The 12,398-nt window shown below is 38.3% G+C and overlaps 1 protein-coding gene and 3 non-coding genes across 7 annotated transcripts; 3 read left to right on the top strand and 1 right to left on the bottom strand.

Moving 5' to 3' along the window:
• Positions 1–543: 543 nt before the first annotated feature.
• LOC116193399 lies at positions 544–622 on the top strand. The gene has a single exon (XR_004154305.1). It is a non-coding gene; the product is annotated as a small nucleolar RNA R66 (small nucleolar RNA).
• A 220-nt stretch (positions 623–842) lies between these two features.
• On the top strand, positions 843–933 carry LOC116193345. The gene has a single exon (XR_004154257.1). It is a non-coding gene; the product is annotated as a small nucleolar RNA snoR118 (small nucleolar RNA).
• Positions 934–1,873: 940 nt separating this feature from the next.
• Positions 1,874–1,945, top strand: TRNAD-GUC. The gene has a single exon. It is a non-coding gene; the product is annotated as a tRNA-Asp (tRNA).
• A 5,195-nt stretch (positions 1,946–7,140) lies between these two features.
• LOC116211505 (probable protein phosphatase 2C 42) lies at positions 7,141–12,183 on the bottom strand. 4 transcript variants are annotated; one of them, XM_031545952.1, is made up of 4 exons: positions 11,521–12,183; positions 10,310–10,680; positions 9,188–9,446; positions 7,141–7,607 (listed from the first exon to the last, which is right to left on the bottom strand). In XM_031545952.1, the coding sequence occupies exons 1-4, from the start codon at positions 11,834–11,836 to the stop codon at positions 7,552–7,554; spliced, it is 1,002 nt and encodes a 333-aa protein (XP_031401812.1). In that variant the 5' UTR covers positions 11,837–12,183; the 3' UTR covers positions 7,141–7,551. The 4 variants fall into 4 exon arrangements, with proteins under 4 accessions (XP_031401812.1, XP_031401796.1, XP_031401804.1 ...); XM_031545936.1 differs by having other exon boundaries at positions 9,210–9,446; positions 11,521–12,179; XM_031545944.1 differs by having other exon boundaries at positions 9,210–9,446; positions 10,310–10,677; positions 11,521–12,178.
• Between the last annotated feature and the right edge of the window lie 215 nt (positions 12,184–12,398).

The raw sequence follows: 12,398 nt of genomic DNA, 5'->3' as shown, positions 1-12,398 counted from the left end.
GCAAAACGCGACTCAAGTTCCTTGCATTGCATTGCCCAGATATTGGGCTTGCACAGGCCCAAACTCAAAAGGACAATGGGCTGGGCCTTGAGGTGCTTTTGGTAATTTCAACTTTCTTCTTCTGCGGTTCGAAGAAACCCTAATTCTCCTAATCCCGCTATATATTTAGGGCACAGCATCTGGTCCACGCATGAACCAGTGACGCTGCGCAGGTTGTCTCCCTCCGTCTCCCTCTTTCTCTCTGGCGATAATGTATCTGATTCATTAAGAAATGTCTCTTGCCTCTCTGAGGATGAGATCTCCATAGCTCCATGGGGGGTTTTGTTTCTCAAGCTCCTCAACGGAAGAGGCACACACAGATCGTCAGCAGGAGAGTTGAGTCACTCCGCCTCCGCCATAACCGCCGGGCGCAGTGAATAACATCCTGCGACATCCATCCTCTTCTTCTTCCTCTCAATTCGCTTTTTTTTTTTTTTTTTTTTCCAAACAGAATCCTTTTTTCTTAAGCGAATTGTCACTGACACAGCCGAGCTATGAGGGGGCTCCTATGATGGCATGAAATCTTTGAGACCTGATTGTCTTTATTGGCTTGATGACAACTACAAGCATTATCCCTGAGGACCCTTTGAAAAAAGACATTTCTATATTTATTTTGTGATCGATTTATTTAGTTTCTGTAAGATTTTGAAGTACTATCTTCGGTATTCTTTCTCACTATTGTTTCTTACTATTGAACTTGCCGGGGAGCTCATACCGCCTTTGGCTGGTACGGTACCTTAGGTCCCAGCCGATAATGGATGAGGCTTCAGCTACGGTATCCTCCAAGTCGGGTGCTCTCCCCGATAGATGATGATCATGCACTGGGCTCTGAGCATGTCTTATTTGACTGCTTAATTTGATGCACATTGCAGCCTAGAAAGCTATGTCTGATATCATTAGATGCTCTGTTATCATAATTTCTTTATAAATAATCTGTAAAAAAAAATCAATTTTTTAAGTCGAATTCGGAAAATTTTGATATCTAAGCCGAAAGTGCGAAAGAGGGAATTAATTGACTACCAGCTTTTGCTATCAAAATGACTTAATTTGGTATGGTTTCTGAAGAAACAGTGCCAAGGGGCGGATTCCATGGCCGAAAAATCATTAGCTGAAGCCTTTTTCTTTTGGGTGAAACATTAGCAGAAGCTTTGAATAATATGGATGGGAATTTTAGGATTAATTAAGGATAAAAATGGGGACGGACCATTCAAGATTTTAAAGGAAGAGCCAGGCACTTTTTTCCCAAGGGAAGTGGCAACGGTATGATGCACGATTATATAATTGGTTGCTCTTGGAGCTAAATCTTCTTTACGTTGATTTGAGTTGGACTGAGGTTTGTCATATTTTATTTAATTGTAATCGGATTGGTCATGAATGTAACGAGTTTATAAAGAAGACATAAACGCATCAAATCCTTATTCACGAGCGAAATCCTATTCATGATTATTGGTCAAATTAAACAAGGTAATAGGTGTTACGGATTTATAGGTATTATGTATGTAATAAATCCGTAATGGGACTTCACACTTATACAAACTAAAAGCACCCTTAATATTTCGAAATCAGATAAAAGAAGGGAGAGTGCGCTCAATTTTTGCCATGGGAAAAATCCAGCCGGTCCTGGAGCCTTCAAATTGTACGATCATATTGGATAAAAGCCTGCAAGGAATTTCTCATACGAATGACCGAATTCAAACTCAAAAAACATTCAATGGATTTTTTTTGGACTATGAACGACTAACACCCCTGTTTAATACTCATGGTAGTCGGTTATGAAATGTGGGAGACCAGTACATCAAACATTAGAAAATGGTTTAGCACATGAGACGTCGAAGTCGTTGTAGTATAGTGGTGAGTATCCCCGCCTGTCACGCGGGAGACCCGGGTTCGATCCCCGGCAACGGCGTATTTCCCCCTTTTTGTCTCCTTTATTATCTTTTTTTTTTGCCTAAATTCCTTTATTTTCTTTTGGGAAAATAGCCTCATATAACACGATTTTAACATTATTTTCACTTTCTAGCACGTTTTTAAAAGTTATCACGCTCTAGTATGAATCATCATTTTACTTTCATATTTAGCACACCGATAAACTTCGTCTACAAAACTTAATGACGTCTTATAACGCCATCAAACGTTGATTAACGGTGGGTCCTTCCTCCTCCTTCACACCTCTATCTTCCCAGCTCTTTCAGGGTTCCATCGATTTCCTCCTTCCGCAGCCCTCTCCAACTCCTTTCCTCGGCAATCTTCGGCGTCGCCTTTTCTCCCCTCCTCGCGAGGAGTCTCCTTCTCATCATCTTTTCTTTCCTTCAATTTCTCCATAGTGAAACTCTAGAAATCGAAGAGCAAATTCATAGGATAAATCATTTTTTAGTTTCTTCGATTGAGGGAGAGGAAGCAGGTTTCGGTGACAATCGTTTCTTGTTCGGGTTGGTGTTTCGAAATTCATTTGTCGATTGTTTTAGAAAGAGGGAGGTGGAGGTCCCGACTTGTTTTCTGTTTGATTGTGAGAGAGGGAACAAGTAATGGTCCCAATTACGACACTTTGGAGAATCATTAGTAAGTTCCCTTGCTTCTTTATTGTTATTATATGCGATTTTCCATGTTTCTTTATTGCGTTCGGCCCTACTTCTTTACTGCATCGAGGAAGACAAATGACTTAGATTATTCCCTTACTTTGCAGGTGGCCTTAAATTGCGTGCTTGAAGTTGTCAATTTATTCATTTGTTTACTGAAATCAATGTTAAACAATGTAAGCTAAAACATTCAGTTACTTCAATTGTTGACAATTGATTACTTTATAATATTTGAATATTGATAATTAATGATGATTAATTTAGTTGAAAGTGTTAACTAGTGATTTTTTTTAATCTTTTACGATTATTTCTTGACAATAAATTTGTGCTGATAATTTTACATGCTCTGGCTATTGTACGGTGCGAACTAAGTTTGGTTTGAGACTACACCATGGAGGATATGTGGAGTTTAGGCTAGAAGTACATTGGGGGTTCATCAACCATTTATCCTGTGGATGTTAATAAGGTGTCTTGGGTCGAGTTAAGGAGTATACTTAGTGAATTTGGGCATAAGGAACCAAAAAGGATGTGGTATTTGATCCCTAATACTAGTTTGGTTGTTGGGTTGTGTGACACAAACACTAACATTGAAGTAATGGATGATGGTTGAGTATGGGATGAAGCATAAAATTGTGGATATATATGTTGAAACTGATAGGAAAGCTGAAAATTATAGAGAAGATGATGGAGTAGAGGATGACGATGATGATAAGGATAAATATGATCCTTCTTAGCATGCTAGTTCAGATCATGATGATGATGGAAGTGCATATGATGACAATGGCTTGAGTGACTTAGGTAGTGAAGAAGATAATGAAGAAATGGTTCTTGTCGAGATAATGAAACCATGTAACATTGATGTTGGTAATGACGATGATTGTGCTGAAGAGGGACATGATATTGAGTATTTCAGTGATTATTTTGATTCAGACAATGAGGTGGTCACTCATAATAATAATGGAGTTGAAGACCTTTTAATCCCAACACACCTATTGATGATGTCAAGTTTTCGGAGAACTTGATATTTGAGGGCCCTGATCAATTTAAGAAAGTCAAGCAAGGCTATTTTTCAAGGGTTTAACATACTCTGGAAGATGATAGGAGATAAGAAGATTGAGGCTATTTGCAAGAATAAAGAATGCATATGGAGAATCTATGGCAGTTGAACTCTCAAGAAAGAAGGCTTTGTTATGAAAAAACTTGCGGGAAATCACGTTTGTTCCAGGACTTCAAAGACCAGCCAAACAACCTATAAGTGGTTAGCAAGTCACTTATTGAAAAAGTTTCGAGTTGATCTGAATTGGGGAATTTCATACTTTATGTGAGAGGTGAATATGCAATTAGGAATCACAGTTACTAAGAGCACATGTTACAAAGCTAGATCTCTGACATGTAAAAAGATTCTAGAGCATTATAAATTGCCGCCCTCTTACATAACTGAGTTAAAGAAAGTGAATAAGACTAGCACATTTGAGGTTATGCTCGATAGAGGGGTCCTGATGGTGCAACCAGATTTAAGAGGTTCTACGTATATTTTGATAGCTTGAGAAAGGCATTTTTAGATGGCTGTAGATCAGTGATTGAGTTGGATGGTTGTTTTCTCAAATCTAAGTTAGGGGGCCAACTATTAAGTGCTGTAAGTAGAAACGAGAACAATCAAATGTTCTCATTTGCATGGGCAGTAGTGGAAGGAGAGAATGAAAATTCCTGGATATGGTTTCTTGATCTTTTAATGAAAGATTTGGGAATTAAGGATGGATATAAGTGGACAATCATCAGCGATTAGCAAAACGTAATCATTTCTATATAAATTGCTAGTTCCTTTGAGTTCAATTGCTATATAACCATGTATTTAGTGACTAACTTTCTTCTTCTTCTTCTTCTTCTTCCTTTTTATTTTTATTTTTTAAATTGTGCAGGGCCTTGAGAAGGCAATAAAGGCACTTCTACCTCATGTGGAGCCTAGAAACTGTGCTAGACATATTTATGCTAATTGGAAAAAAAACAATGGCGGAGTGGCTCTAAAGTTCCTTTTCTAGATAGCAGTCATATGCACAACCGAGGCCGAATTTTTTAGGATAATGGAAGAAATGAGAGCAGTATCAGTGAAGGCATGTGATCAGTTTATGCAGGTAGGTCCTCCGAAGTTTTGTAGAGCTTTTATTAGTGAATGAAATAAATGTGAAATTGTTCACAACAACATATGTGAGTGCTTTAATGCCTACATTTTGCAAGCAAGGGCTAAACAGTTGATAAATATGTTGGAAGATATTAGAACTAGAATGATGAAAAGGATGGCCGAGAAGAGGCAGTTGGTGATTGGGGTCTACTGATGAATTATGCCCAAGGGTGAAAAAGAAAGTTGAGGAGGCTAGAGAACTAAGTAGGCGTTGCGCTATTGTATATGCGGGGGAATCATAATTTCAGGTTACTGATCTCGGGGAAGGTTATGTGATTGATTCAAAGAGAATGACATGTTCTTGTAGAAGGTGGAATCTCAATAGCATTACTTGCCTACACGTTGTAGGTTGCATTGTTTATTGGAACAGAGAAGTATGTGCACGAGTACTTTAAAAGAAAGATGTACTTGAAAGCATATGAGCAACCACTTGAACCACTAAATGGTAAGAACTTCTGGGGTAAAGTATAAGATCCACCGGTGTTGCATCTACAAGTGAAAAGATGGCCAGGGAAGCCAAAGAATTCTCGAAACAAGGATGTCAATGAAAAAGAACCTACAAGAAGAAGAAACAACAAGAAAGAAAATAACAAAACTGAACTTTCCACAACTCATAAAAGGAAAGACAAAAAGGGAAAAAAAACCAAGCTGAATCTTCCACAACTCAGGTAAGTTTTTGGTATTAGGTTATGTTGGTGGAATATGTTCATTTTATGATTTGTTTAAGCCTAAATGCATTCATGCATGTTGGACATGTTAAAAGAGGAACAATACTGAGCCAGGAGACATGAGTCAACCTTCTATGCATGAGGTGATTACATAGGACCAATAACGTCATGTTGTACCAGAGGTTCCTTCTGTTGGACCTGATTGTGTTTATGATTTTAGACCACCAAAGCTACAAGCAAGTTGAATATATCTTATGTTAATGAAATCTATGGAACTTTCACTACATACTCTTTAGTCATTCAATTCTATTTGTAAGTAAAAAGGAAACAAATTGCACCAACTCCTAAGGCACAAATATCTAAAGAAATTGCTTTAGCTAAGAAAGGTTGTGGAGTCCTTACTACAGATAGTGGCAATATTTATGTCTGTGTAGGCTCTTTCATGGTTGATGATGGCCTTTTTTGATCATGTTTAAGTTCATCTTATGGGTTGGCATTTTAGTTGATGACTTGTTGGAATTCCTTGTATTAGATTGGACGATTAGTAGTTGATGTCCTGATATCCGATTCTCCAAAGTGTCGTAGTTAGGACCATCACATGTTCCCTTTCTCGTAATCAAACAGAAAAGCAAGTCGGGACTTCCACCTGCTCCCTCTTTCTCAAACAATCGACAAATGAATTTCGAAACACCAACCCCACTGACCCGAACAAGAAACGACTACGACTAGAACCTGCTTCCTCTCCCTCAATCGGAGAAACTAAAAAGGATTTATCCTATGAATTTGCTATTCAATTTCTAAGGTTTTGCCGTGGAGAGATCGAAGGAAAGAAAAAAGGATGAGACGGAGACTCCTTGCGAGGAGGGGAGAAGAGGTTGTGGCGAAGATTGTCGAGGAAAGGAGTTGGAGAGGGCCGCAAGAGGAGGAAATTGGTGGAACCTTAGAGGAGCTGGGAAGGCAGAGGCGTGAAGGAGGAAAAAGAAGAGGAAGGACCCACCGTTAATTAACGTTTGATGGCGTTATAAGATGTCATTAAGTTTTTTTTAGGAGTTTAATGTGCTAGATCTGAAAATAAAATGATAATTCGTGTTAGAGTATGATAATTTTTAAAAACGTGTTAGGAAGTGAAAATAAGGTCAAAACTATACTATATGAGATTATTTTCTCTTTTCTTTTTCTTGTTCTGACCTTTTCCCTGAAATAATATTTTTATTCTCCTTTTTTCCCATAAACATCTAAATTAATTACTGTCCATCCATGCATGTTTGTTCTCTTCTCTCTCCAGGCATTTACTGTGTTTAATTTTAGAGTTAAATAGAGTTGAATTTTAATTTTAATTGAATTATAATGATTGTATTATTGAATTATGAGAAAAAAAGTGTGAAAAAATAATGAATAATTTAGAAAAAATAATAATTGTGTTATTAAATTTTGAGATAAAGTAATGATTAATTAAAAAATAATAATGATTGTGTTATTAAATTGTAAAAAAAGTAATGAATAGTTGAAAAATAATAATGATTGTATTATTAAATTGAAGATAAATAAAATTAAATAGAGTAAAATTAAAATTAAAATTAAAATTTATTTATAAAACCAAACAAACCGTAAGAATTTTGATAAAAAATTCCACTTCTCCACACACAGATTTGGAAATTGAGAATGGTAATCCCCTTCAGGACATGGAACTTAAATATTATCTTGAATTCAAAACGATATTACTATTACACTGATGATCTTACACTCAACAAATAAGAAGAAAATTATTTAAAAAAAAAAAAAAGAATCCCCCTCCCTCTAAGCAAACAATGTTATAAAATCTCTCCCTCCACCCCCTTCCTCTTCCCCAGTGGCGGTAGTACTACTAATACTACTACGGTACTCCTCGATTTTCCCCGGAGGAGAGTTTTTCTCAACAAATAATAAGAAAAATTAGTACTCGAGGGCGCTCCGTACCGAAAGCGGGGGTTCCTGGACCGAGCCTCTGGATATAAGGTCGTGGTTCAAGAATAAAACAATGACCGTTATATCGTCATGAAAATGGCGCCGCACCTTCTTGTCTATCTTCCTCAGGTCTGAGTACCGCATCTCACGTCTCCTCGCCGCTTCCTGTAGCGCCGCTTTTACCAGCCTCTTCGCACTTCCCTGCAAATTATATTGTCGAACATCATTGAAGACCTACTCTCTGCTTTAAAAGCTGCGCCTAGCAACATGAAAATCATCCCCATTTTATTTTCTCATCGGTCTTGTATTGCAAATCACATCGGGGGGAGATTTAACGAATGCCCAGTACAGATTTCCTGAACCATAGTCACTTATCTTTCTTCTCATTCATTGACCATTTTTCTTAATAAGCAAACCATAAATCCCTAATAATATTGGGTTTCATCTCTATCATTACTAAATGCAATGCCCGCGGCATGTCTTGGGTTTATATCTTATACCACATTCATCCTCAAATTGAAATCAAATGGTTGCACCATAAAATATCGTTAGGTTTATTTTGTCCCTCTATTTTCCTCTTCTCTTACCCTCAAAGTGAATTCATGTTCTCCCTCGCAATAAAAAATTAATAGAATTCAGTAAAATATAATAAAAGTACTAAAATAAATATTAAAAGAAAAGAAGATTTGCACGTTCATTTAAGGGGGAGAGAGAGAAGAGAAAGCAAAGGGAGAAAAGAGGAAAGTGGGTAATTATTTTATGAAACATTACAATCATGCCATCAACTTAAAGGTGATTAAATAATGAAATATAGATTATAGGGATAAAGTTGGAACTGAAAACTTCGACAAAGGGTAGCTTCTCCCAGCATGATAGCATAAGCAAAGGAAGAAGCATCCTTATCTCACTTTCCACTTCCATTTGTACCCATACTATAATCTAAACTTAATTACTTAATAGCTCAGATCAAGAACATGATCGTAAAAATAACCACCCGCTCCCCACTTTTCTCTCCCTCCCTCTTTTTTTTTCTTTTTCTCTTTCCTTCTCCCCAGATTAATCATGCACAGGCTAATTTTCTTTTAATATTTATTTTAATTTTAATATCATAATAGCTTACTAATTTCTATTAATGTTTTACCGTTAAGGAATGTCCACTTGAAAAGAGGAAATAAACTGAGACAACAAACCCAACTAACCATATCTTTTCACAAATCTGTCGATTTCAATCATAAAACAAGTTTCATATAATAAGTTTTAAAAATATCAGCGCATAGTGTAGGCGTGCATCTAGTGACAACTAATGCAAGAATCTTAGCAATCAAAAGTTGTCCCAACAGACCCAAGAAAAAGAACTCATCTGGATCAATCATAGACATGCTGATCAGTGTAATTTCAATGGCAATTGATGTGGAAATGGAACCTTAGTGACCTATGCGGATGATAAATTTGGTTTTCAAGAGATTCTCCCAGCTCTAGCTCAGTGTTGCATATAATATGAGTCAAAAACCTGAACAGCAAGTATCAAACATTAAATCCATCTACATTACTTTGTCCCATTTCACTAGTATATTGTCCCTTTATGAACTTACACGGACTTGCATAAACTTGACATATTTCGGTTTTAATAAGCAGAAGAGACATACTTGGGTTGTGAAATTAAGAAAGATGAGATGGAAGTCCAATTTTGTTGAAAGACTCCCCAATATAGGGCCATGTGATCAGAAGAGATTCAAGCTTTATTGCAGAAACTGCTTTCAGCAGAGATAAAAATGGAGTACCTAGAATGGAGGAGGGTCTTACCGCTCGAGGGTTGCTTTGCACGATTTCCACGGCCTTCTCATTAGTCAGATGTTCCCACAGACCATCAGACGCAAATATAAGGAATGAATCATTCGGGTGAATAGGATGAGAAATGATGGTTGGGTTGGCAGACAACAGAGGCATGTCAAACGGCTCAGGAAGTCGAAACTTTGGGTTTATCGGTTCCCTATTAAACTGCGAGTCTTTCAAATACACATCCCCAATCGATCTAGAAACCTGTGATTAAAAATATAAATAAATAAACAAAACCAATAAATTTATAAAACATGGTAGAGTAAGTGAAAAGGAAAGACTTGATTTGGAAGAGCTTAGTTCCCAGTTTCACTTTTTTCTGGTCTTACAAGATTAAGAACATGAGATATTTTATAAGCAAAATTCTAGCGAATGATCTAATTCCATGTTTTCTTTTTCCTTTAATTTCTTATCTTACATTATAGTAGGAAGAAAAGAAAAGCTGGAAAGTTTTGCAGTACCAAACAGACCCCTCTCCTAAGGCTGACCGAATCTGCTTCCTTAAATGATGTATTTTCTACCTCTACCATGGGGTATTATCAAGGACAAAATTAAACTCTCTAAAACAAATTGCCTGTTTCACTATGATCATCATATGCTATCATCTTCCTCAAAACTACAGAGAAAACTGCTGAGAAGAATATTAAGCAAGTACTTGACCAAGCCAAATTTTTATCATTTTATTATGTCAATCCAGGGAAGTTAAACCTTCATAATTTAGAAATGGTTTTACTCAACTTATTTATATTTATTTTGTGAAATATCATCTTTTATCATAATGACCCAATGAATCAGAACAGCACGATACCAAAATTCAACCTTAGCAAATTAATTGCCTATGATCGATTCACACAATGCCTTCCAAATTCTATTCCAAATTGCAGACCTTACATTACGGCAGTTTCAATCGACTCTCAAGGCACAACGCACAATTGAAATCATATTTATGTCGGAAAAGCCGAAGCAACCATGCGGTCGAACAAAGCAATTCCATGGAAAGACGATGCTAGTTGACCGATTCATAGAATGAATTCTATTCTCTAGCAGAAATTACTTTAGAGATGTACCTGAATTACACCCTTCACCCTCCAAACTCCATGCCTCAGGACAACGATTTGCGGGTCGTTAGGGTGTAGCTCCTTAAGCTCTTGTCTTACTGACTCAATATTTGCATTGTGCTCAGCTGATAGCTGTATAGCAGCCACTACTCCCGTGTTCCCTACCTTCTTCCCCAGTACAACCCGAGAATCTCCAAGGTTTGCTATAAAAAGGGTCCGATTACATATTACTCCAACAAGGCAGCATGTCCCAACAGTAGCCATGTTCGGTTGGGTACTCCATACATTTGAAACAAGGGAAGTGAACCCTGCTTCTGTCTCCAGGAAGGCTCTTCGAATGGTTTCGCTCGTCACAACTCCCTGTGTCTCAGCTGAGACTGCTGCACCAACATAAAGCCTAAGAATGGCAACATGAGAGGGCGTCTCTCTATTACTACAATTACTTGAAAGAAATGGGAAGGTGGAACAGCGGAGACAGGATTACAAACAGGCTTAGGAAATCAAATAAGGCAGAGGGACACACTTGACTCCAATGTTAATTTTTCTGCAAATTCACTATTCCTTTCATTTGACATGTGCAAAGAGGAGAATCAATAGACTTTCAAACAAAGCATACAAGCAAAATATCCTGAATTATCCATCCAACGAATCCATCAAAGTGCGGAGTTTCCTGATTAACATCTGCAGTGAGCTGAGAGCTGGCAAGTTTAGTGAAGGGGGATCCCAACAAACAAATCCTCATTTGACTTAAGAAGCAAAAGCACTAGTCCACATATTGGCTCTGAACCAGCAGTCTAGATTTGACGGCTGCAATTCACTCTAAACTGATCGGTGCTGATCCGAATTATACCCCCGCAGCAAAGAAAACCGGGCAAACAATTACAAGGCATTCGAAATCGCTAAGAAGGAAAGAACAACGAGTTCCTCCATAACTTTTCATCGGGCAATCCTCAAACTACAAATCTACAACCTTCACACGGATGCCCCAATCAAAAGCAAGAGGCTTTTTATAAAGAGCTCAACCAACCAAAATCAATTAAAAGTGAAAATGATTTGAGGAAAAGAAAAAGAAAAGAAAATCATTGCTGTCATTCCCCAAAATCTCCCAATCACGTGCCTGACCTCCAAGCCACAAGAAATCGATGAAATTCAGAACAGAACCCACCAATCAGAATCAAAAGCAAGATTTTTCTGACATGGGGACTACAAAAAGAACAAACCTTGAAAATTCCGAAACAGATTGTCACAAACATATCGGGCAGCATCAGGGCCGCCGTGGCCATCATAAACCCCCACAAATGTCCCAAATTGACCGGACTCGATTTGACTCTGATCTTCGAGGACCTGATTCGCCTGAACCACCGCCATAGAGAACTCGCCGGCGGCATATTTCCCGATGTCCCTGAACCATAGCAGGCCGTCCTTACCTTCCCTGGAGAAAGAGCCCAAATTGGTGCCACCGCCGCCGGTACTACCATCATTGTGACCCAGCGGGTTCCAACATGAAGATAGCAGACTCATCAATACCTCTAGCATCCCACATCTCTCATGGACCCAAACCCTAGCCCTAGACCGAGCCCCGGTGTCCGATTCCGGCGAACTCAACCTCCGATCGGGTGTTCCGGCGATCTGGGTCTGGGAGGGCTCCCAAGAGGGGTGACTAGGTTTTGAAGTGGGAGGTGGGGTCTTGAAGGGCGCGCAGGATAAGAGGGGGGCGCGCAGGTTAAGAGCTGTTTGGGGTCAGCGCAAGGGAGTGATGGGAGAGGGTGTTCGGTGGTGGAGGAACACGGCAAGGAATCATTCCCCTCTCTGGTGGGGGAAGACAGAAAATAAACTCAAGACACAGTCTCAAAGAGGACAAGAGAGAGAGAGAGAGAGAGAGAGAGAGAGAGAGAGAGAGATTGAGAAGGAATTCTTTTCTTTTTTCTTTTCCATTTTAATTCAATCAATTCTCTCTGTTCTTCATTGAGAAAAATAATCAAAAATATATTGTTGGGTGTAATTTTCTATGTATCTTGTATTATGTATTATATGTATTTGATCACAATTTTTGGTGAACAGTGAACAGTGAACAATGTTTGATTAGATTAAATAAGTT

The sequence above is a fragment of the Punica granatum genome, chromosome 1, assembly GCF_007655135.1.
Source record: "Punica granatum isolate Tunisia-2019 chromosome 1, ASM765513v2, whole genome shotgun sequence".
In the NCBI taxonomy this organism is placed as follows: domain Eukaryota; kingdom Viridiplantae; phylum Streptophyta; class Magnoliopsida; order Myrtales; family Lythraceae; genus Punica; species Punica granatum.
This window is presented reverse-complemented; position numbering and strand designations above follow the sequence as displayed.